At 56.2% G+C, this 21,467-nt stretch overlaps 1 protein-coding gene across 1 annotated transcript in view; it reads right to left on the bottom strand.

Annotated features, from left to right (window-relative positions):
• Positions 1-11,816, bottom strand: part of LOC127017063 (MAM domain-containing glycosylphosphatidylinositol anchor protein 2-like) — a 143,217-nt gene extending 131,401 nt beyond the window's left edge. The window contains exon 1 of the mRNA XM_050897943.1: positions 11,744-11,816. Within this exon, the coding sequence (XP_050753900.1) occupies positions 11,744-11,816 (73 nt within the window). The remainder of the gene's footprint in view (positions 1-11,743) is intronic.
• Positions 11,817-21,467: the final 9,651 nt, after the last annotated feature.

The following is a 21,467-nucleotide window of genomic DNA, read 5'->3' as shown; positions in this document are numbered from 1 at the left end:
CATCCCAGCGGGGTCAGGCTCTTCTGGTGGATGGAAGGAAGCTATTTAATACCTGTGGAGGCGCAGACCCTTGCGACACGAAGGCAGTAGAAGTACCTTCACAAAACATTGCACAAATAAGAGGTACCTAAAATCAACATCATTTCTATAAACTTCCTCCCAGGCTGCTCAAGGAGGACTGCAAAGCACAGTAGCTCCAGTAACATCTCATTACGTTGCGTCATCTCCCTGGTATGGAAAATACTTTCAAGTTCAGCATTAAACTTCCCCAAGGTTCAAATATTCATAAAACAAGAGCTGCCCCGACAAGGTTTAACTCCAATTCAAGAAATGAGACAGGAACCCGGTATATTAATCCAAGTATTAACAGCAACACCAGCCGTGTGTCCCTGCAAGGAAGCCGTAGCGAGCCGTGCTGCGGTACGAGCACGCCTTGCCCTGCACGCGGATGGAGCAGGTACAGCTCCTGTCGACTCCTCGATTGGAATTACACATCACAGCGCACCCTGCTAAAACGGGAGGATGACTGACTGCTCGTCGGATGGCTTGATATAAGGCTTTTGTCTCCCTGCCTCTTTGATCCCCATCTTGCAAATCCATAGGCCACCAGCCAGAATTAGTCACTGAAACGACGTAAGGAATAAAAGTCCCGGCAGTTTCACGTTCGAGATGACGGCGCAGCTTTTCTGGCTGTCTCCAGAGGACTGAAGTCTCTCAGGTTGGTGCATCAAGGACAGTTAGCTTTTACCTTCATCAAATCAGACAAGCTTGCTTTAAAACGGACGCCGGTGCTGCCTAACAAGACCCTTGGCATAAGGTTGCTGGACCCAGACTCTCCCACTGCCCAGGGAAGATGATGGAGATGCTAAAAGCCGTAAGAGGCTCTCAGTAAGCAGGGTACAGACGGCACGTATCCACCTGGCCTCACAGGGCATCTCTGCCAGTGATGGAGAAGCACCGACCTTGGTCGGTGGCTGTGGGCAGGCTCAACCCACCATCCCGCAGGCTCCCCAGGTCTTCTTACCAGCACACCACCAAAGCTCCTCTTGCCTTTCCAAAGTCCTCCCGACCAGCACCGAAAGGAAAAGCCTCACTGGCCACAAATACCATTTAGCGTATAACTGCAGCCCTGACAATTAGCATGCTAAATGCTGCCCTCTCCTCCAGTCCTTCTGGTGGTCCCAGTGACTTGGTAATCCCCACCCGGTGGGTGTAATCCACAAAACCATTTCTCTTAATTGTGGGGAAAACACATAATTTAAAAAATCATAAGTTGTAAAGAAAATTGGTCATTTTAATAATTTTTAATGGGAACTGCGCTTTTCTAGGAAGCTATTGCCCAAGTTATTTCCGTGCAGTGCAGACACGACAAAGCAAGGCATCGACTAGCAGCAGCCATGTGCGAACCAGCTCCGACCTGTAGCCAGGAGCTCACCGACACCTCGCCAAAGCACCAGTGCAATTTCTAACGTGCCCCGTTTCAGCGAGACGGCAGCAGTGACACCGAGCTTTGTGCAAGCACACACTGACAGTCGGGATACAGCCACCCCGGGCTCCCGCGCTTGCTACACAGCCTGTGTAACGGCCACGCCAAAGCTGCAGGCAGCTCACACCTAAACCCACGGCCACAGGCGAGCTCATAGCAACTGCAGTTCAACTTTCTGGGTGCTCACTGCAGCATCCTTACCACCTCAAAAGCTCCAGGAACCATCCTGGATGGGACTGGATGCAATGGAAAAGCAGGATGACTTACGAGCCCACCCACTTGCATGGTGCAGAGGGGTACATGATGCTGTAGCGTGTTGGGGTACACCTCAGGTACAGGCCATGTGAGAAGAGCAAGGTCGTTGCCAGAGGCATCTCAACACAATTTAATGACCTACCCTTCTTCCTCAAACGTTCAAAAGCTGAAGTATTGCACAGCCACATCCATTTATTAATAAAGATGTATGTTACGAGCTGAAAATCATTACAAATGTCCCACAGTCCTGCAAACAAGTCCCAGCCCAACATGTGACAAAAGCATCCAAAGATGAAATCCAAAATGTGCCATCAGTGAACCCTTGAGCACCGAGGTGTCCCCTGTCATTCAAACAGCCCTCAAGAGCTCATTACCGTGTCCTGACATGGGATGCTTGGACGTTTGGGGTGCCTGTGCCAATCCATAGTCTGGGATGCACCAGCTCCAGAGCCATCCCACAGCAAGCGGGATACAGACGAGGAGCCAAGGAGGCTCATACCTGTATCTGATGTGTGTTTTTATTTCATCCCAAAATACTAGCGTTACATCAGCCCACAGCTGTCCGTGTCTCCAGCCCAAGGGCACCCCAGGGTACCAGTGCTGGGTGCCAGGCAGACCTGGGGGACCTTCGGGGGAGGCCTCCCACGGGGTGGGTGGTGGGAAGGAGGCTCTTCATCACTGGCTCTTTGAAGAGCACTGCAACGACTACAGGAGATCTAAAAAGCACAATAAAGGCAGCAGTAGGGTGTTTTCTTCACCCTAAAATTACAGCTATCTTCTTGAATTATTCCTTCATGACAAATTGCCGGGTGCCACCCGGCAGCCTGGTGAAAGCCAGGGGAGCAGCACGGGGGCTGGGGGATCACGCCACATCGCATCCTTTGCACCCCGGCTGGGTATCGCGTTGCCCTCCCCGCTCCTCCATTCCCAGCCCCCTTTCCCTTCACTCCTCCACTGGCGCTTACCGCTTCTGTTAAACGAGAGAAAATATTACTGCTAGCATGGATTTGTACTGCTAACAGGCTAAAGAGAGAAGTGCATGTTGAAACATAGCTTGCACTTGCTTGGCTAGCAATTCCAGCCTTGGTTTTGTTTTTTTTTTTTTAATTATTATCTTTTCATACTTGAAATCCACCTTGCAATGTGAAAGGGGCCAGAGAAGAAAAGGGGCCAAGGAAAGGATGTGGCTCTTCCCTAAGCCAAAGCCACGGCCATGCCATGTGGCATGCCTCTGAAGAGCTTTACTGGCACCAGAGGAAGGTTTTCCCACCCCGCTGCAGCCCCCCCTGCAATGCCATTAAGAGGGGACACCACCTCCCCAACCCCCAGTGCCTGCTTCCACCCCAGCCCAGCCGTGCACAACCCCCAGCACGGTCCCAGGCTTGCTCCAGGGTTGATCTTTCTCTTCCACCCCACCTCCCAGGTGGCTTTCATCCAGCGCTGCTCCCACGGCTTCAGTAAAAATCAGGCTGGTGACGGTGGGGTTTGGAGCAAGCATTTCGCAGCAAGGTGTGAAGGCGCCTGCTCACCGAAGGCTGCATCACCCTCCAGTGCCTGGACATTCCTGGCACGGGGTGTCCTGTGCCTGGCACCCTCCTCCACCCACCTCTACGTGCTCTGAGGCTGCGTTGCAGCAGCTCCTGGTTGTTTCTGCCCCAGCCCTGGCCCCAGGGGTCTCTCAGCATCCTGGCTTCAAGACACCAACGCTCGTCTGCTCTGCAGAGACAGCATCTTCCAGGGCAGTCTTACAGCACCTGAGGGATAACCAGCTATTTCGTCTAGTCACAAAAACACATTTCCAAGTTACAAAACGATGCTAGAGGGATGTGTCCATTTTTGGTGCCATGAAGCCCAACGATGTGGCTCCAGCAGAGCAGGCAGCGCTTGGTGAGACTCTGCCCAGCCACTACATTTCAGAGCGTGGCAGCCCTCAGCTCCAACACCTCCAGAGCCCCGGCAGAGCCCCGTTCCCGGGGTACCTGGGCACCGCTCTCATTTTGAAGCCAATGGGACTTGGGCACCTTGGCACTCAGAGGCCACTTGCCAAAAACCTGGCTGTGAACTCCCAAGCAATGCCTACCACGGCCAGACCAAGGCGTGCGCTCTACACACCAGAAAGCCCACGGAAAGTGATACTGCAGGTGTTACACACACACAGAGGAGGAACACACAGTTACACACACACACTCGATCCCATCTCCTCCTCCCTTCCCACGCTGAGAGTTACCTACCGATGCATTTCATACACTGCACTCTGAAGGGTACACGGTGTTTTAATCATGTAATGTATTAATAACATAATTAAAGTCCAGACCATTTGCTAAGTAACATATATTACTCCGATCACTGCTTTCATATATTAAAAACAGATTAACTGCTTCCTAGAGTTTGAGGCCAGGACAGACAGTGGGTCTCATCTGGGTTGACCTCCCACATATCCATGAGGCAGAGGTTGCGCTTAGCAATCCCGACCTGTATCAAGCTCACCAATTTAAGAAGCAACATTTGATTGTATATCAAAGACGTTCGACATCAGGGAGTCCAGCGCATCTCTCGGTGAGCTGCTCCAACAGCTAATTACCCCAGCTGTTAAAAAACTCATCTTTGCTTCCACTGTGGGCTTTGATAACTTCAGATGATTGCTGTTGGCTCCTCTAACACCTTAGGTGGCTGCTTGGAGCTAGCTCTTCACCACTGCCTGCCTCTTCCTTCCTGAGATAATTATAACATACGTTTATCTCCCTTTTTAACAACCTCAGTCAGTCTTAACCACCTTAACGCATGGAGCTCCTCTAGTCCCTCCTCACAAGACCTGTTTTCCAGATCACAAACCTCCCTGGTACCCAAATATGCTGGCAACAAGCAATGGGGGCAAACAGACGTCAAAATCAAGCTAAATGCTGCCAAGAGCGATGTGGGCCTGTAAGGATGTTCAAGGCAACCGCTTGGTCCTTCAACCTTTCATGGATGCAAGAAGCACTCACGGAAGGAGGTATCTCCCAGGCTGGGCCACCAGTCTGCTCCCAGGCAGCCACTGTGTCTTGAAAGAAGGTCCTCCTTCCAGAAGAGCCAGGCTTCAAAATCTGTCTGAGAATAGCAAACCGACTTCCCTCCATTTTCAGCTATATTTAGCGAGGCCATTATTTATGGAGATGGCAGGAAATAATTCATCCGGATCCAGACGTAACTCGAAATTGGAAAGAGGGTCTATAAAAAGATAAACCGAAGGACCTAACGGGGAGGCAGTCATGGGGACTCAGCGTGACTACAAGGGAGGGCTCTTCCAGCGGCGATGGAGCGGCAGCACGGCAAACGCCGAACACGTGCCCTGGGTCAGACCCGGGTTGTGGGGACCGACGGAGCTGCCTTCCCTCAGACGGCTGCTCTCAAAAACCCCTTTCTCCAAAAAAAAGAGTCTTTTCCAGATTTAAGAAACATGGTTTAAGAAACAACTTATGGCCCTGAGCCCATCCGAGTCAGGGAGAGTGACGGCGTGCTGGCACTGGCAGGGGGAGGCAGGGCGCATCCTCCCCGCTTGCATTTGCTTCCTGCGTGGCCCGTGCCTCCCATCCAAAAGGGTTTTTCTGCTGGAGGAAGGGGATACACTGCAGAAGACCCAGTGCCCTACAAGAGTATACATCTATATACATGCATATATAGGGTGGCACTGCAATGTGTGCAGGGAGCAGATCATCCCTTCACCGAAGGAGGTCCCAGAAAATATCTGAGGAGGTAGAAGACGACAGAACTGAGCTTTAATCATTCATCTGTTTCCTTCCTCCCCAGCACTTCATCTGACTGATTCTAATTAAACTGGATTTTGCTCTTCTGAGCCAGGAGAGCTTTTATTTTATTTGTTTAAAGACTGTTTCCTTGCCACCAGATTTCCTCCAAATCTCCCTCACACAGAGTCAAAGGCAACATTTGGACCAGAGACGCAGAGCATCAGCTGCTCCTGGGAGGATGAGATGGGCTGCGATGCCATCCAGCACAGCACGGAGGCAACTCGCTGCATGCCAGGAGGATTGCTTTGAGCTGTCGCACACGTCCCGGGACACGCGAAACCTGATGGAAGTTTCTGCATCGATTCAGCAGACCCGGAGTCAGGTTTAATCTCCGTTGCTGATTCTTCTCCCACACATTTACTATTGAGCATTTTTACAATTTGACTCTATCCATTTGCACCCCTCGACCCCAAACTGTTGCACCCCAGGGCAAAGGCAGCCCCCCAAATGCACAGACCAGCACGCCCGGACACCAGACTCCCTCGCTCCCGCGATGCCGGGTGCTGCACGGCCCCTTACCTGCGGCACAACTAAGAACCGCGGGAGCAGAGTCAATCCCAATCGCTTGGCTGTCCGTAAGAGGCACGAGGGCTGCTTCCCCGCCTCTGCACGCTCCCAGGTTTAGCTGCCGAAGCTGAAGTTCATCTCAGACCACTGCTGAAATCCCAGTGTAAACATCTGCGGCGTGAGAGGGAGGAGGAGATCCCTCTCCGGGGCTCAGTTAAGAGTTAAAGCTCTCAGTTGGCTCCTGCAAAACCTCCCGGAGCTGGCGGCGGAGGAGCGCACAGCTGCTCAGAAACACCGGCCCCTGCGGCACCGCATAATTCCTCCCCTGTTCCCGGGGCTGCTGCGCTTCCCTCGCACAATGTCTCGAATTATGCGGGGTTAAACGGGCCCACACAACGCCCGCATTCACACCCGGCTGTGGCGAGCAGCGCCGCGGAAATACCCTGCGTCCCTGCGCCGCCGCGGTGACATCTGGGGCCGGTGATCCAGAGGCTGCCCTCGCCGGCAGTAACGGGCAGCCGGCCTTTCTAACGGGGAAAACACTCTTGCTCTAAGTGTTGTTTCCCCCCCCCCCCCCCCCCCCCCCCCCCCCCCCCCCCCCCCCCCCCCCCCCCCTTCTTTCATCCTTCCAATCCACTTGTTCGACCAGGGCAAGTGTTAGGGAAAGGCCAGGTCAGCAGCAGCACGCAGACACTCTCAGCTCAGAAGCTAGCAGTCATTAATCCCCCCGGGGAGCTGAGCGTACCACAAAATAATCATCGTCATTATAAAGAGGCAGCCGGAGGCGACGGAAGATCATTCCCGACACTGTGTGACCCTGCTCCACCTCCCCCGGGATACAAAGCGCTTCATCAGACCCCAATCAAGCTGCCATCTGGGGTGGAAGGTGCAGCTCTGGGTTTCGGGTTCCCCATTTCCAAACCTGCTTCTTTATAAAACATACAACTGCAATAAAAATTAAGTCCGTTGGGTAATATTTTATGCTTGGCACAAGGAACAAGGACCAGCTCTCTGACATTTAACACAATAAATACCTATGCTTCCACGTTGATTTGCACCAGCAATGAAAAGCCTGGTTGTTCCCTTGGCCGTGGTCCCTTCTCCCATCACTTTGCACGCCGAGTCCCACACCCCGATTTGGTGCAGAGCCTCGGGGAGACCCTGACCTGTCTGAGCACAGTGGATACTCATTACATTTGCGATCCCTTGCTTTCAGGAGGCATTTATAGCCATCCTAACGTTATCTGCATCTGCAGGTGGGATGTTCGGCGCTTTTCATTATAGGAGCTGCTATAAAACACAGCGTGGGGGTGCACAGAGGGATGAATATTGCACGCACGCCCTGTTCCCTATGACATACCTGGTGCTTATATACATGAAAAACCTGTCCTCGGCAGCTGCCCTGCCTGTTTCCAGCTGAACTCATGGGAAAATAACTAAAAGCTCTGCAAGGAGTGGGTAAAACATGTGCCAGTGGCCCCGGGGAAACCGTGCCGCAGAGGGGGCTGCTCCGGGTGCTGGGAGGGGGGGTGCTGCATGTGTGACACCCCCGTGGGTGCAGTGACACCTCACCCAGCGGGTACCGCGGCTGCTTCCAGTTACTGTGGTGACTTGCGTGTTTTGGAAACAGCTTCCCAGAGTCAGAAAGTGTCGGCTCTGACACCGGAGTGATCGCTCCCAAAGCCGGGGCCGTCACTCCGGCAGCGCTGGCAGGGTCCCTCCTGCTCCCCGGGGAATCCCTCCGGCCCCCACCCAGGAGGCGGTGGCAGCGCTCGGGCTCTTCAGGCTCATTTCCAGGCATTCACTACGCTGCTCCTCGCTCCGCAGGGCAGAAAGTGGGGCCCCAGGGACACCGCGCATCTCAGCACATGAACCCCAGGTCCCCAGCAAACCCCCCGGCCGGGGCAGTTGGGCACCAGGGAAAAAGATACGGAAATCTGCTCTCCACTCTCACGAAACTCCCACATTTTGATGAGCTGCCACTTATCTGTTTAAAAATGCTCCATGCCCATGTCGGCCTTCTCATTTAGCCAGTTCTTCTCCTGTAACTTGCAGTTCGGTGAAAGGATAACCATCATGTTCTGAATACCTACATTTTCTGCTTTATTAACAGTGCGAGTCATGCATAATTTAAAGGTGAGGAAAAGTGCATACAGCACTTGAGTTTTTCTAGATTATTTCGCCAAGAAAACAAGCTGGGCAAAGCAGAGCTGAGGAATCGTACGTCTTGCCGGGGATTTTAGCAGCTCTGCTCTCCCCCCATCCCCTGAAGAAGCAGCGTGCGGCACAGAGCAGGGGACGGTGGGCACCGGGCAGACCTGCGCCTGCCCTGGCTCCGTCACTGACCTGCTCTTTAACGTTGGGAAACTGTTCCCAGTGTCGGTGCCTCAGTTCCCCCTTTGGCTCAGCTGCACAAGCAACCGACTTTTTAATCACAGCTTTACTATTCAGAAGCAACAGAGGAAAGTTAACGGTGAGATGTACAGCCAGACGTCATGGGGCATTAATTTGCTTTTTTGTATGAACTAGGAGCAAGTAAATGTGGACCATTTATTTTGCATTTAAAGGCACCAAAACAGCTCTCAAGCGCTGCTGTTGTGGGTGGACATGCACGCTGCCACGCCAGGCACAGGGCAGAGCTGAGCAGTCCTTCTCTACACCTCCTGCGGTGTCAGAGACGAGCATCCGCGGCAGGCAGGCAGGCAGGCAGGCAGGCAGGCAGGCAGTGCCGGGGAGCAGCCAGGTGGAGCTTGGGCAGTGCACATCACGAGTGAGAGCCCGTCCCGGGGACACAGGTCCTCCTGCGGATGAGACACAACCTCAACGGGAGGAACCGGAGAGATGTCGGAGTGGCAGACGGCACCTGAATGATGGATCTGAGTGACCTGCAAAGCAGCAAGTTCTCCGTGCAGGACTGGAGAGGGCGGCAGGGCTCGGGGAGGACGGCCAGACACCATAGCATGCTCCTTCGCCTCGCGAAGCGGAGCAACACTCCGAGCCTTCCTTACAGAGGAGGCTGCTGGGGCTCTGCCCGCTCACGGAAGGGACACCGGCATTTCAGGTTATTGGCACAAAAGCAAGGACCAAGTGGGTTAACTCAGAGCAAGACATCTTCCTAACTGCACCATGCTTGGAAGCGGAGCCGTGAGGATCTTGAAATCTTCAGTAAGGGACAAAAAAGTTGTTCAAATCCCACAAGCCTATTTTTCCAAAGCAACAAGGACTAAGCGGGCTCCCTCTCCCAGGCTAGGGCTCACTTTTGCTAATGCAACTCAGGGCACTACCTTCAAAACCTCCTTTCTTAAAATGGCCCTAGTGCACGGAGCGGGCTCTTCAAGGCGCTCCGGGCTGCCGGGAGGCATACCCTGGGCTCGGCTTTTTTTGGCAGAGCACTGTCCGCTTTCTCAAACCGACCTTCGGGAGTCAATGAAGAAACACAAATTCACATGAAACAGGTTTCAAATATAGTACAGCCACATATGACTGACTTCACACCACTCCCCCCCCCCTCCCGCCACTCTCACCAGCCCTTCACCCATCGTCCTTAACCTAAATAAGGCGTGACATTTTACAGGATGAAAACGCAGCACTGCCAAACAAAAGTCTTACTACAAATCTGCATGTGACATCGCCCGTGCATCGATGCCGGCGTTCAGTCTGGGGCAAGAGCTCCCTTTCCTGTAGGCCCCCGCAAAACACGCTCTGCCTGAACAAGCCCTCTCCTATTCGCGACAGCACTTGCTATTCCAGCGCATCCAACACTATGTGCCTGTGTGTCGGGGAGGGCACAGAGCCTCGGCGCTGCCAGTGCCGAGATCTGCACGTTAGGAATCCAGCCACCGCGAGCAGAACCCCTCAGACATTTTCAATTACACTGAAATTTTGCAAAATTTAAAAAAAAAAGGAGGGGGGGAAGTGCATCCCTAGCTGGGGCTGCCTTGCTGGTGGGAAGCAAATATTTTAGTGCCGAAACAGGCGCAGGGGCTCAAAGGAGCGGATGTCAAATGAAGCATTTACTGGCAAATTCATGAAGTCTCCTTAACACCGAGTACCAGAGCCAACGCTCCCAGCAGCACCGCACCGCACCGCCGCCGAGCCCAGCCGCGCCGCTTACATAACCCCCCCACCGCCGGGCCGGGACCGGGGCAGCACCGGGGCCGGGGCATCACCGGACCGGGGCAGCACCGGGGCCGAGGCATCACCGGGACCGGGCAGCACCGGGGCCGGGGCATCACCGGGACCGGGGCAGCACCGGGGCCGAGGCATCACCGGGGCCGGGGCATCACAGGGGCCGGGGCATCACCGGGACCGGGGCAGCACCGGGACCGAGGCATCACCGGGACCGAGGCATCACCGGACCGGGGCAGCACCGCGGCCGGGGCATCACAGGGGCCGAGGCATCGCCGGGACCGAGGCATCACGGGGGGGGGCAGCGCCGGGGCCGGGGCATCACCGGGACCGGGGCATCACCGGACCGGGGCATCACCGGGCCGGGCATCACAGGGGCCGAGGCATCACCGGGACCGAGGCATCACCGGGGCCGAGGCATCACAGGGGCGGGGGCAGCGCCGGGGCCGGGGCATCACCGGGACCGGGGCATCGCCGGGACCGAGGCATCACCGGGGCCGGGGCATCACCGGGACCGGGGCATCACCGGGACCGGGCATCACAGGGGCCGGGGCATCACAGGGGCCGGGGCAGCGCCGGGACCGGGGCATCACCGGGACCGAGGCATCACAGGGGCCAGGGCATCACAGGGGCCGGGCATCACCGGGACCGAGGCATCACGGGCGGGCAGCACCGGGGCCGGGGCCAGCACACCGGGTGCCATTCTCGCCGCGCAGCACCGCGGTCCAGCGAGGCGCCCGGCTCTCCCCGCTGCTCGCCTCCGGGCTTCGCCGAAACGGGGACAACTTGGGCGGGGGGTGAAGCAACAAGACCCGCGGCCCCAGCGCCGGACCCCACGCAGCCGCCCAAGACCCCACGCAGCCGCCCAGGACCCGGGTGCTGAAAGCGGGGCAGGGGGTGCCACCGGCTCGGCCCCGCTCTGCGGAGCTCACACCCCCCCCCCCCCCCGGCTCCCGCGTCCCGCTCCGCGGCGGCGATTTGCAAGTCACTGCAACGGAGGGGAGGCCGGGGGAGCGGGGCCGCGGGGCGCTCCCCTGCGCGCCCACCCGCGGAGCCACCCGCGCCGCTCGGCCGCGGGGACTGCGCGCCCCCGGCGGAGCACCGGGAAGTTTGCGGCTCGCCCCCGCCCCTCGCTCCGCGGCCGCGGGCGGCCGGGCGGGCGGCAGCGCCGCTGCTAACAAGTGCGGCGGCCACGGGCGGCCCCGCGGCGCTCCGCGGGCGCGGAGAAAACCCCATGGCGGCGGCGCCCACCGGTTCCGCGGCAGCGGTCAGCCCGGGCCGGGACCGGCCGGAGCCCCCCCGCGCCCCCCTCCCCGACAACTCACCCCACACCCCCACCCGCCCCGGTTTTCGCCGTGCAATGTCAGCGTCTCATGGCAACGGCGCTGCCTCCGCTCTGCCTCCGCCGGCTCCCGCGGCGCGCAGCGGGGCCCCGCCGCCCCCGCGGCCGCGGGAGGGAAGGGGGGGGGGGGGACGGACACACGACGACGACACGGACATGACACGGGACGGGACACGACACCCCCCGCCCTACCCACCCCAGCGACAGTCGCGACAAGGTCACGCCGCGCCCCGGACTTACCGTACACCCCTTGCCCGGAGCTGCCCTCCAGCAGAACCGTCAGCAGCCCCAGCAGCCCGATCGCTACATCCATCTTCACGTGAGCATCCACATATCCAGCCCAGCGGGGGGGGGGGGGGGGGGGGGGGCCGCGGGGGCAGGCAGCGCAGCGCCCGCCGGAGCCCCGCGCTCCGCTGCGGCCGAGCCGCGCACGCCCGCGCAGGCAGGGCGGCGGGGGGCAGGCGGCGGGCACCGCTCCGGTCCTCCTCCTCCTCCTCCACCACCACCACCTCCTCCTCCTCCTCCTCCTCCGCCTCCGCCTCCTCCTCCTGCGCAGCGGGCGGCGCGGAGCGGCGCGGAGCGGCGCGGGGCGAGCCCCCCCTCAGAGCGGCAGCCCCCTCAGGGCGCCGGCCGCCGCCGCCGCCGCCTCCCGGGGCCGCCGAGCGCCGCGCGGGGCCGCCGCAGCCGCCTGCGCCCCGCGGCCATCAGATGCCATCGCAGCGCCGCGGCCCCCGCATGATGCTGCGGGGGCCCCCGCGCGGCGCGGAGGTGGCGTCGAGGGGAGGGCGCGGGGCCGCGGAGGTGTTGTCCTGCTCTCCGTGCGCGGCGGGAGCTGCCAGCCCTCACCGCGCCTGCGGAGCGGCGGCCGGGCCCATGGCGGGTGGGGGGGGGGGGGGGGTGGTGTGGGGGGGGCGGTGTGCGCGGCGGGCTTCCCTCTGCCGTGCGCCGGGTGCGTGTGCGAGAGTGTGCGAGTGTGCGAGGAGTGTGAATGGAGGGGCGGCGGTGTGCCGTCACGTTCTGCTATACGTGCCGGCAGCCGGAGCCGGGGAGCCGCAGCCCGGCGACGTCAAAGCTGCGTGGCTCGCTGCTGCGCGCCTTCCTCCGCCTCCTCCTCCTTCTCTTCCTCCTCCTCCTCCGCCGCCGCCGCCGCCGCCTCCCGTGTCCCCGCGGCTCCGCCACCGCCGCCGGGCGCGCAGGGCCGCGGGCGGTGCCAAGCCGGGACGCCGCGCCCTGCTCGGAGCCGGGATGCGCGGTGTGGTGCGTCCCGTTCCGCTCCGGGATGCGCGGCGCGGTGCGTCCCGTTCCGCTCCGGGATGCGCGGCGCGGTGCGCCCGTTCCGCTCCGGGATGCGCGGTGTGGTGCGTCCCGTTCCTCTCCGGGATGCGCGGCGCGGTGCCGCCCCGCTCGGAGCCGGGATGCGCGGCGCGGTGCGTCCCGTTCCGCTCCGGGATGCGCGGCGCGGTCCGGTGCCCCCGCGCGGTGCGGACGGTGAGGGGCGCCCTGCGCCCGCGCTGGCCGTGCGCTCCGCTCCCGGCTGCGCGGGGCGGGGGGGTCTGGCCCGGCCGTGGGCTCCCGCGCACCTCCCGCTGGTCCCGGGCAGAGCCCCCGGCCCGGCCCGGGCTGCGCTCCCGCGGTGGGTCTTCCCTGCTGGCACTCTGAGCCTGCTGTCCCCTCGTTGTCCCCCCCACTCCACCCCGCTCCCTCTCTGCCCGGTGCTGGGGGGCACCCCAGGGCTCCGGCCTCCTCCCAGCCGTGCTCTGCGCCACTGGTGACACACACTCGTGGGGTGGCGGGGGGCAGCAGTGCTGCTTTCCCCAGCCTCCACTGACTAAACACCCTGGGCTTGCTCAAGGTTGAGTGCCCGGGGCACGGGGCTAAGGACGGTCACCGGCTGCGGGGGGCTCCCACACCCTGACGTGAGGAGAGGCGACACAGGGAGGGGGCACAAAGGGGACAAGCCAGCTCCGTGTGTCTGGCAGGCAGTGATGCAGCTGAGCACGCCCCAACCGCTGCCCACTGCTGGGTTTCCACCTGGTCATTCCCCCCTGCAGTGGTGTTTGGCCTCCACCAAGTATCTGAGATACCTCACTGGCTCCCAGCACCTTCCCAGGCTGCGCTCAGGCTGCCTGATGCCCGTACATTTTGGGGTCCTATGGGACTTGTGCTGGTGAAATTCTTTTGCCTCCAATTTACCAGAGCAAACCAAGGACTTGTTGGGAAGTGACTGGCCCTGTCCTCTCCCCTTCTTGCTTGGTTCCCGCAAGGATTGCACCAAAACCATGGGCACCTTGGACACAGTTATGTTCAGCTTCCTCCTCTGCCTGCATCAATTATGGATTAGTGCTCAAGGCCAGGACAAAAAGTGACATGCTCTGGAAGAAGCCATTGCGCTGTCAGGGTTTCTTGTGACCCCACTGGCACGAGGCAGGACGCTGTTAACAAGGCTTGGACTCTTGTAGCGCTGGTGAGCGCTCTCCTGGCCACCGGTGACAGGGGCCGAGCTCCTCAGTGCTGCCCTTCTGAGATGATCCAATGCATTGCTCTGTTGAGCTTCCATCCCCAAAGGGCTCAGAGCCATCCAATTCATCATTTGGAAATACGCTGATGGATGCAAGGGGCCGGATTCAGTTCTTGCTGGGGCTGCTCCCTCTTCCCAACCTCGTAAGAAAGTGGGAGGTGGAAGGAGGGAAGGGCACAGCGCTTCTCTGCGCCCCATGCCCACAGAGCTCAGGCTGGCACTCGGCACTGGCTGGAGCCCGTCACCGACCCACTGCCAGCTGGAGCCTGTGAGGATGGCGCTGAGATTGCACTGTGATTGCGCTCAAAATATTGTGTATCCCTCAAGAGACACGCTGTTCTACGCCATTCCAGATACTCTCGCTGCCTCTGGCTGCAGTGAGGGTTTGACGTGTTCACAGAGCTGGCCCTGTGTGCAACCGTTTCCTCTTCCCATAGGAAACCAGGTCAGCGGGGGATTCGGGAAGGTTTTCTCTGCTGGTTGAAGGTTGGGAAGCCTTGCAGAGATCCCCGCTGCTATATAGACGCACACCGAAAGCCACGTGGTTGTTGCTTCGTTGCGAAGGCAGACAGCAACACTAGCAAACGCAGGGTAGTTCCTTCAGCTGCACTGACTCCTCGGGACAGATTGTGTGCGGCCCCTGGGTGGATGTCAGCAAAGGTTGCTCCGTGCGGGAAGGCAGAGCAGTGTGGCTTCCTCGCTCGCAGCAACGTACTGGAGGAAACGGCAGACTCCTGCCAGGCAGCTTCTTACTTGACTGTAGGACGTGGCAGCCCGGTGGCCATTTAATGCAGGTTTCCTCCTGCTTCACGTGCAAAAAGCCTTCCAGGTGTAGTGGAGGCGCTTATCCAGAGGAGGGAAGGACTGCCAAGTGGTGGGCACGTCTCATTCAGTGATGGGACATCTAGGGTGAGGGGAGACTGGGGCCTGTAGCTCCCTCCGGCACAGCAAGTCCCAGGGAGGTTCAGCTCAGTAGACCCAACCGTCCAGAAGCCATGGGCACCGCTGGAGGACGGAGGGGGAGGTCCTCAGCTGCCATTGCACTTCCCAGAGCCTAGCAAAGCTACTCCCTCTATGAAACCACCCGAATGCATCTCATCACCTTCACTGGTTGGCCTCCCTGTTTGAAGGGAGTCCCAGATTGCAAGTCTGGGTCCATCTGATGCTCCTTTTTATCTGTCTTTCAGTTGCAAGGAGAATTTGGGGTAATCTGCCTCAGTAGATCTCCAGAGGTTGCGCTCGCAGTGTGGCCTTCAATAGATTACATTCAACCTTCAGTTGCCTTTTGTCTTTTCTCTACCTTCGGCCTCTCCACCCTGCCACACATGTGCCAAACTGGCCCTCAAAGCAACAGCTATGCCACATCTTCTGGGCTACGGTCATCCCAGCCCAACCCAGACTTGCACCCAGGGCTCTGGTCCCCCCTCCAGCTATTTTTTTTCCCCCAGTCTCCTTTCTTACTCCTATGGCCAACAGCTCCACAGCATGGAACACGGACATACTCCAAAAGCTCTTTTGACCTTGCGAGGATGGTGCGTGTTTTCTTCACCGGTAAAGACCCATCCATGGAAGGTCTTGGCAGGAGAAGCCCAGGGTCCAGCCCTACCCCTTCTTGTTGGAGATACTTCAAGTGGAGGTGGAAGGAAGAGGGACGTGTACCTTATTGTCTGCTTTGTAGGTTGAACATCAATAACCCCTAAAGGGCTGGTCCTTTCTCACCCTGTTTCCAGCCTTCACGTGGTTAAATCCAAGATCCTCACAGCACAGATATAGGTTATTTGATCCTGAAGGCTGCAATCATTAACTGGCTGCTGCTCTACCCTGTGGAACAGCCATTAGAAGGGACGCAGCATTTTGTTAGCACATCACTGGCACGCTTGCTTGGAAGTTCAGGCTTTGGCGCTGCAGAGGCGAAGGCACCTAGTAAACCTTAGCACAAAAGCACTGGGATTGAAATTTGTGAAAATAACTCGCAGTCTGAAATTAAGCAGGTGCATAAACCACTGTGGGATAAGTGCCCAAATGATTTCCACTGAATAGTATCATCTGACATGGCTTTTTTTAAAGTATCTTGTTCTTAAATGTTTAAACGTTACAGCTACTGCTAAAATCTGCTTGACGATGTTAAGCTGTGAACCTAAACCGAACCATCTCACTAGATGATAGTAGTTTACTGAAGAAAAAGGAGGAATTAAAATAACTCAGCAAGTCAGAGCCAACGGCCACCTGGAGTTTCCCAAATCGCTCCCTATAATGACATTAAATAGCAGTGGGGTTGCTCCCCACTGAAATAAGTTTGCTGGGAATTGTTCTAGGGCTTGTGAAATTCAGCTGGTCTCATTCGGGTGTTCCCAGGGCCAGGACTGGGGTTTGTGGCTGGGCTCCATCAGCTCCAGCACTTGCGGTTTGCTTTGGGAGGGAAAACACATCACGAAGAAGGTCCCCACAGACAACTTGCATATGCCACTTCAGCCTGAAGATCCCCCAGGGTTCATTTTATGGCTTTCATTTATCACTGGAAAGGCTCATCTGTCACATTTAACCCCAAATCAAGTTCCTATTTCAGTACCATCCGCTTCTCCCTGCCAGCTCCCAAGAACATGAAGACCCTCGTCTTGCTCAGACGACGCGAAGTGACCCACCAGCGCTGGCAAAGTGTATTCAGAGGCTCCCCAAGGAGACCACGCGTCGGACGGGTGATGCATCCATGGGGTGAAGAGCTGGGAGAGCAGGAGGATGGCAAGGTCGAACCAGCAGCCGGGGAGTCCCTGGCTGTACGTGCAGTGCCCAGCACAGCCTCCTGGACCTGTGCTTGGGGTCCCTTGGAGGAAACGGGGAGCTTTGGGACCCATCCATCGCAGAGCACGTCTGCGTGCAGCCGGGGCTCTGCTGAACTCAGCGGGTGTTTCGGTCACGGGCACAGCACAGTCCAAGCTCCCGATAAAAGTTTACTTTGTGCCATCCACCCTGTCGCGTGTCTGCAAGCATCAGGTTGCCTTACTTTTATTAAAGGGAAAAATGCAAATAGTCTTGTAGCAGACACTGGGCTAGGTTTTTAACTGCTTGCTTAGCTTCATTTTAGCCGGCCCTCACACTTCAAGGAACTGTGCAGTAGGTTATCACAGCTGGGGCTGCAATGATTTGGTCTATCAGAATATTAGTGTTGATTATAAAAAGGCATCGGCTCCCAAGGAAATTAACTGCAGCACTTTCCTATGGGAAGTAATGGCAGCATTAGTCCCCTGCCTTCTCCCGACACAAGTCTGCAGCCGAGCACGGGGCATCATTCTAGCCTGGGCATTAACCACCCCGTGTGAGCAATGCTGCCTTGCTAGCAATACTGCTGTACTGCTTGATGCAAAGTATTCCCATGTAAGTAAAGCTGACTGTACTCTTCTGCCCCAAGAAAGCAGGAGCCATCGGCGAAGCACATCACAGCGGGCTGGTTTGCATTTCTCAGTATCAAGAGGATTGTATAGCGGTATGTAGCACGAAATGTGTGTTATAGGCCCCTCTGTTGCAGGAGGGAGCGAGGTAAATAAAATAAAATGAAATCAATCAAACTGAATTAGGCTAACTGCTTGAATAACAAAAGTTCTGGGACTCTAATACTTCCCACACTCCAGCGGCCATTTATTTCAGAAGCTCTTTTCGTAGCAGCTTTTTCATTTCATCCAACATCAGACAGAAGCAAATTATTTTCTCTCTCATTGTTGGGAGCAAGTCTACAGATAATTGAGATTTGACTAAAGGAGACCATTAAGTAGCATTAAGATTCTGAGTAATTTGGTGGTGTCGGTGAGTTGTGCGTGTTACTCTAGTCTCTCCTTATCAGCCACACTGGCTTGAGATTTCCAACATCCAACAAAACTAAGGCAAAACTAAGTAATTTAACTCGGTCTCATAATTCTGCTGAATTTGGGGACTGCATGTATCATGTGAGGCATGTTTAGAGTGTGAACAGATTGTACATCATCAGCAAATCATCCTGGAATAAGTATCTAAAAAAGTATTTGTCAGGTGCCCGATTCACGCCTGGATCATTTACTGTTTGAGTTCTTGTGGAAGCGTAGCAGGAATCCCTGCGGTGGGACAGCGCTCGTCCCTCTAAGGTGGCCCAGCCAGGAACTGCGTGACTCTGTCACAGCCAGATATTGCATTTCCCAGCCTTTCTATTTGCCTGACAGTGCTCTCTGTTGGGCTGGAGGGGGAGGATTTTGCTTCCCCGAGGGACAACCTTTGCACGTAGAGGCATGATGGGCAAGCACACCCATGGGCAAGAATGCCCAACAAGAGGCCTTTGCAGAGTAAATGGGAGCATTGCCCTTATCCAGCTCCCAGCCCAAGGCGCAAAGCCAGTCTAGTCCCTGTGGATGTCCCGTGGGATGGGCTCAACCAGCGTGAGCGGCGCGTGAGAAAGTGTTTCACATTGACCGACCGTGACCAGCCGTGCTCTGATGGAAGTGCAAGTAGGGGTGGAATGCCGGGCTTAACCCTTATAAGCGGCACAAAAATTGGAGCATTTCTTGCTGTGAAAATGTTGCTCTTCTCCGTAGCCCGGTAAGAGTCGACTGTCAGCTCTGCTTGTGCGTTGCAGTACATAGTTTTTTTGTTAAAGCTCCAGTTTCTGCAGTTGCAGCGTGATGAGAGTTCCTCCATTTTTATGTCATTTTTACTTTTCTCTCAGATACACATGCACACTAAATCTCTACCCTTCATACCGGCAGAGGAGCAAGTTAAGAGCGCAAACACTAAATGCTGTCCTTTTGGACGGCACAGGCTCTTCCCAACTTTATTGTTAGCCCGTGGGTTTCAGCTGTCATATCAGCGAGGCTTTCCCTTCTTCGGGTCAGATGCTGGAAATGAAAATAGCCACGGAAGGCCCGTTTGAAGTGGCGGCCCCAGATTCTCCAAAGGTTTCGGCAGCATCTGCCTTGTGCCTTTTCACACTCTCTTGATAAGATGTAGTTTGTTCTGAAAATTGAAACAGGCTCATTTAACAATGTTTAGGGCCAAACCTCCAAGGGACGGAGTTATTAGATAAATAACTAAGTGTGACGGACCCTTTAGACACACCTGTTATCTTCACTGGTGCAGTTTAAGTCTCAGAACTATTATAAATTACATCAAACTACCTAATTTCAGGCTAGGTCTGCTCTCCAGAACTGGTGTGAATTGAGAAGAATCCTCCTGGCGTGCAAGAATTTACATGGATGAAACAATTTGGGCCGCTGGTGGGAGATACAGCCAGTCTAAGGCCAAGTTAAATGTTATTGTGTGCCTTGGGCTTACTCTCTCTGGTGGGTTTCTCATTTGTTCAGATCAAATGCAGTCACTTTTGGTATCCGTGCACTCCAGGATAATGTCAGTTAACGGTCTGCGTGATGCTTCAAGGCTGAAATTTGTTGTCTGGGTTATTGCTCTGGATCCAGAGGAACGGCTGAAAAAAGTGACTCCGTGGCAAGTGCTGTGGCAGCGGCTGCAGCCCTCTTACCCTTCAGCCTTACACGGATGGAGCCCAACTACTGGGCACTGCCCAGTAAGATCTAGATTAAGGTCCATCTTCTCCAGGACTGTAGCCCAGCCCAAGCAACCAGGCAGAATATTGCTTTCCACTGATTTTCAGTAAAACGCTTCATCCCATGAAGAAGCGGAAAGAAGCAAACTGATCTGCCGGTCTGAAGTCAGGCAGGAAGCGGGGACCGCTCTCCTCCTCCTGGTACCCTGATGGAGGCAACAGCAAGAAGCCACGGCACTCTCAGGGAGTGAGGTGGGTTTTTTTTCCTTCAGACAAGCTGTCATTTTACAGTGAATATACTTATAGTTTGGATTAGAGGGAAAATTTCCAAATGTCCGTCGTGTGGTTCAGGAAGAGAGAAGCAGTGATGCGTAGTTATGCGTTTGTCTGTCTCTCATTGACTGGAGAGATCTCTGCACACACGTGTGCAGCTTGTTTTACACCACCCTGAGGGGGGATGTCGTGTCAGAGCGGCTTCAGGTTTATCCTCCTGGGACAAAGAGTTCAAATCCATGTAATATCCCTCTGGTCTTTCTTTGTTCTTTCTGTAATGCATCGCTTGCTCTGTTTCAGCCTCAGAAATAAAGACATAGAGACTGCAGATGAAACCATTAATACCTGCCATGAGAACAGGCTTTTGCCATGGTCTTCAAACTTTGGTGTGCAGTTGAAGTTTTCATGTGCATCAAGCTGTAGGGGTGTGCAAACACAATAATAACATCTAAACCATGCATGAGCCTCCCTGGGCTCAGTCAGTCAGAGGGCAGTGGAAAACACTTAGAACAGCAATTCTATGTAATTAAAATATGGTGCTTTTTGCGCATTTGTTTCCTGGATAACTCAGTTTGCTGTATGCCCATAAGCTCTTCATCGTCTTTGTGAAGAGAAGCAGGTCTGTGTTCGGGGCTCCAGGGCCAGCAGCCATTTCACCCAGAGGCGGCTGCATGTTGGTGATGTGGGTGCTCCAGTGAGATCCATGTCTGTATCTCTGGAGGTGGGTAGAGGTGGCCTGAAGGAACGAGTGCCTACGTACATGTCATCTGCTATGAGTGAGTAACAGGTTGGTGGCCAGGGCTACGGCCCTTTTGCCCTCTTCTTCTTAGAAAAGCTGTACTTGGATGCTTGCTAGGGCTCGCTGGGCTTTGTGCGAAGCTCCCGTGCTCACGTCTACTGGTGTTTCTGCTCGGCAAACAGAATCCCTGTGAGCAGCCCTCGCCTTCATTTACTGGTCTCACCTACATTTTACCCCCACCCTTATCTTGCATCATGAGCCCTTAACAAAACGCTCGTTTTGCTGACAAGCTTCATCTCTCCATAGCGTTTCTATGAGGAGCTGCAGCTCATGGTCATGGGCAGGACAGGGGAGCTGGGGCTGGGGCTTGCAGAGGAGCAGGACTGTGCTCTGCAGCGAGCACCGGGCACACCAGCTGTAACGTGGAAAAAAAATACCCTGCGGGTCCTTTCACTGTGAGTGGCTGAAACAAGCCCTGCTTTGGTCTACCAGTTTTCCTTCACCCTCCCGAAGGGCCTGTGTTAAACTGGCAGAAAAATATAAGCTTGGCTGCGAGACACTATGTCTGCCTGTCTCTCGGTCCATCTGCCAGCCGGGAAGAGCAGCCACGTGGATGCTCGCTGTCCCCAGAGCTGCAAACCAGCAGCACCTCTCCTTGCAGCAGATCCAACAGTGCCCGCGGGGTTGGGCGCGGGGTGGCCATACGGGACATTTATGTTTCGGAGGAGCAACCCTAGGGAGAGCCAGGTGGACACGCACAGCTCACTGCCGCAGTGCCACTGCTCAAAGGCGGCTTTCCTTGTTTGCACGTAGTTAACCTGTAAGTCACCTTTAGGTCCCCATCTCCTTGGACCAGGAGGAAAAGAAAAGGTCCTCTTAGATCCTCATAAACTCAGCAGTCCCATCCACCCCAACG

The sequence above is a fragment of the Gymnogyps californianus genome, chromosome 5 (assembly GCF_018139145.2).
Source record: "Gymnogyps californianus isolate 813 chromosome 5, ASM1813914v2, whole genome shotgun sequence".
Taxonomy (NCBI): domain Eukaryota; kingdom Metazoa; phylum Chordata; class Aves; order Accipitriformes; family Cathartidae; genus Gymnogyps; species Gymnogyps californianus.
Note: the sequence above shows the minus strand (reverse complement) of the source record. Positions and strands in the feature narration are given on the sequence as shown.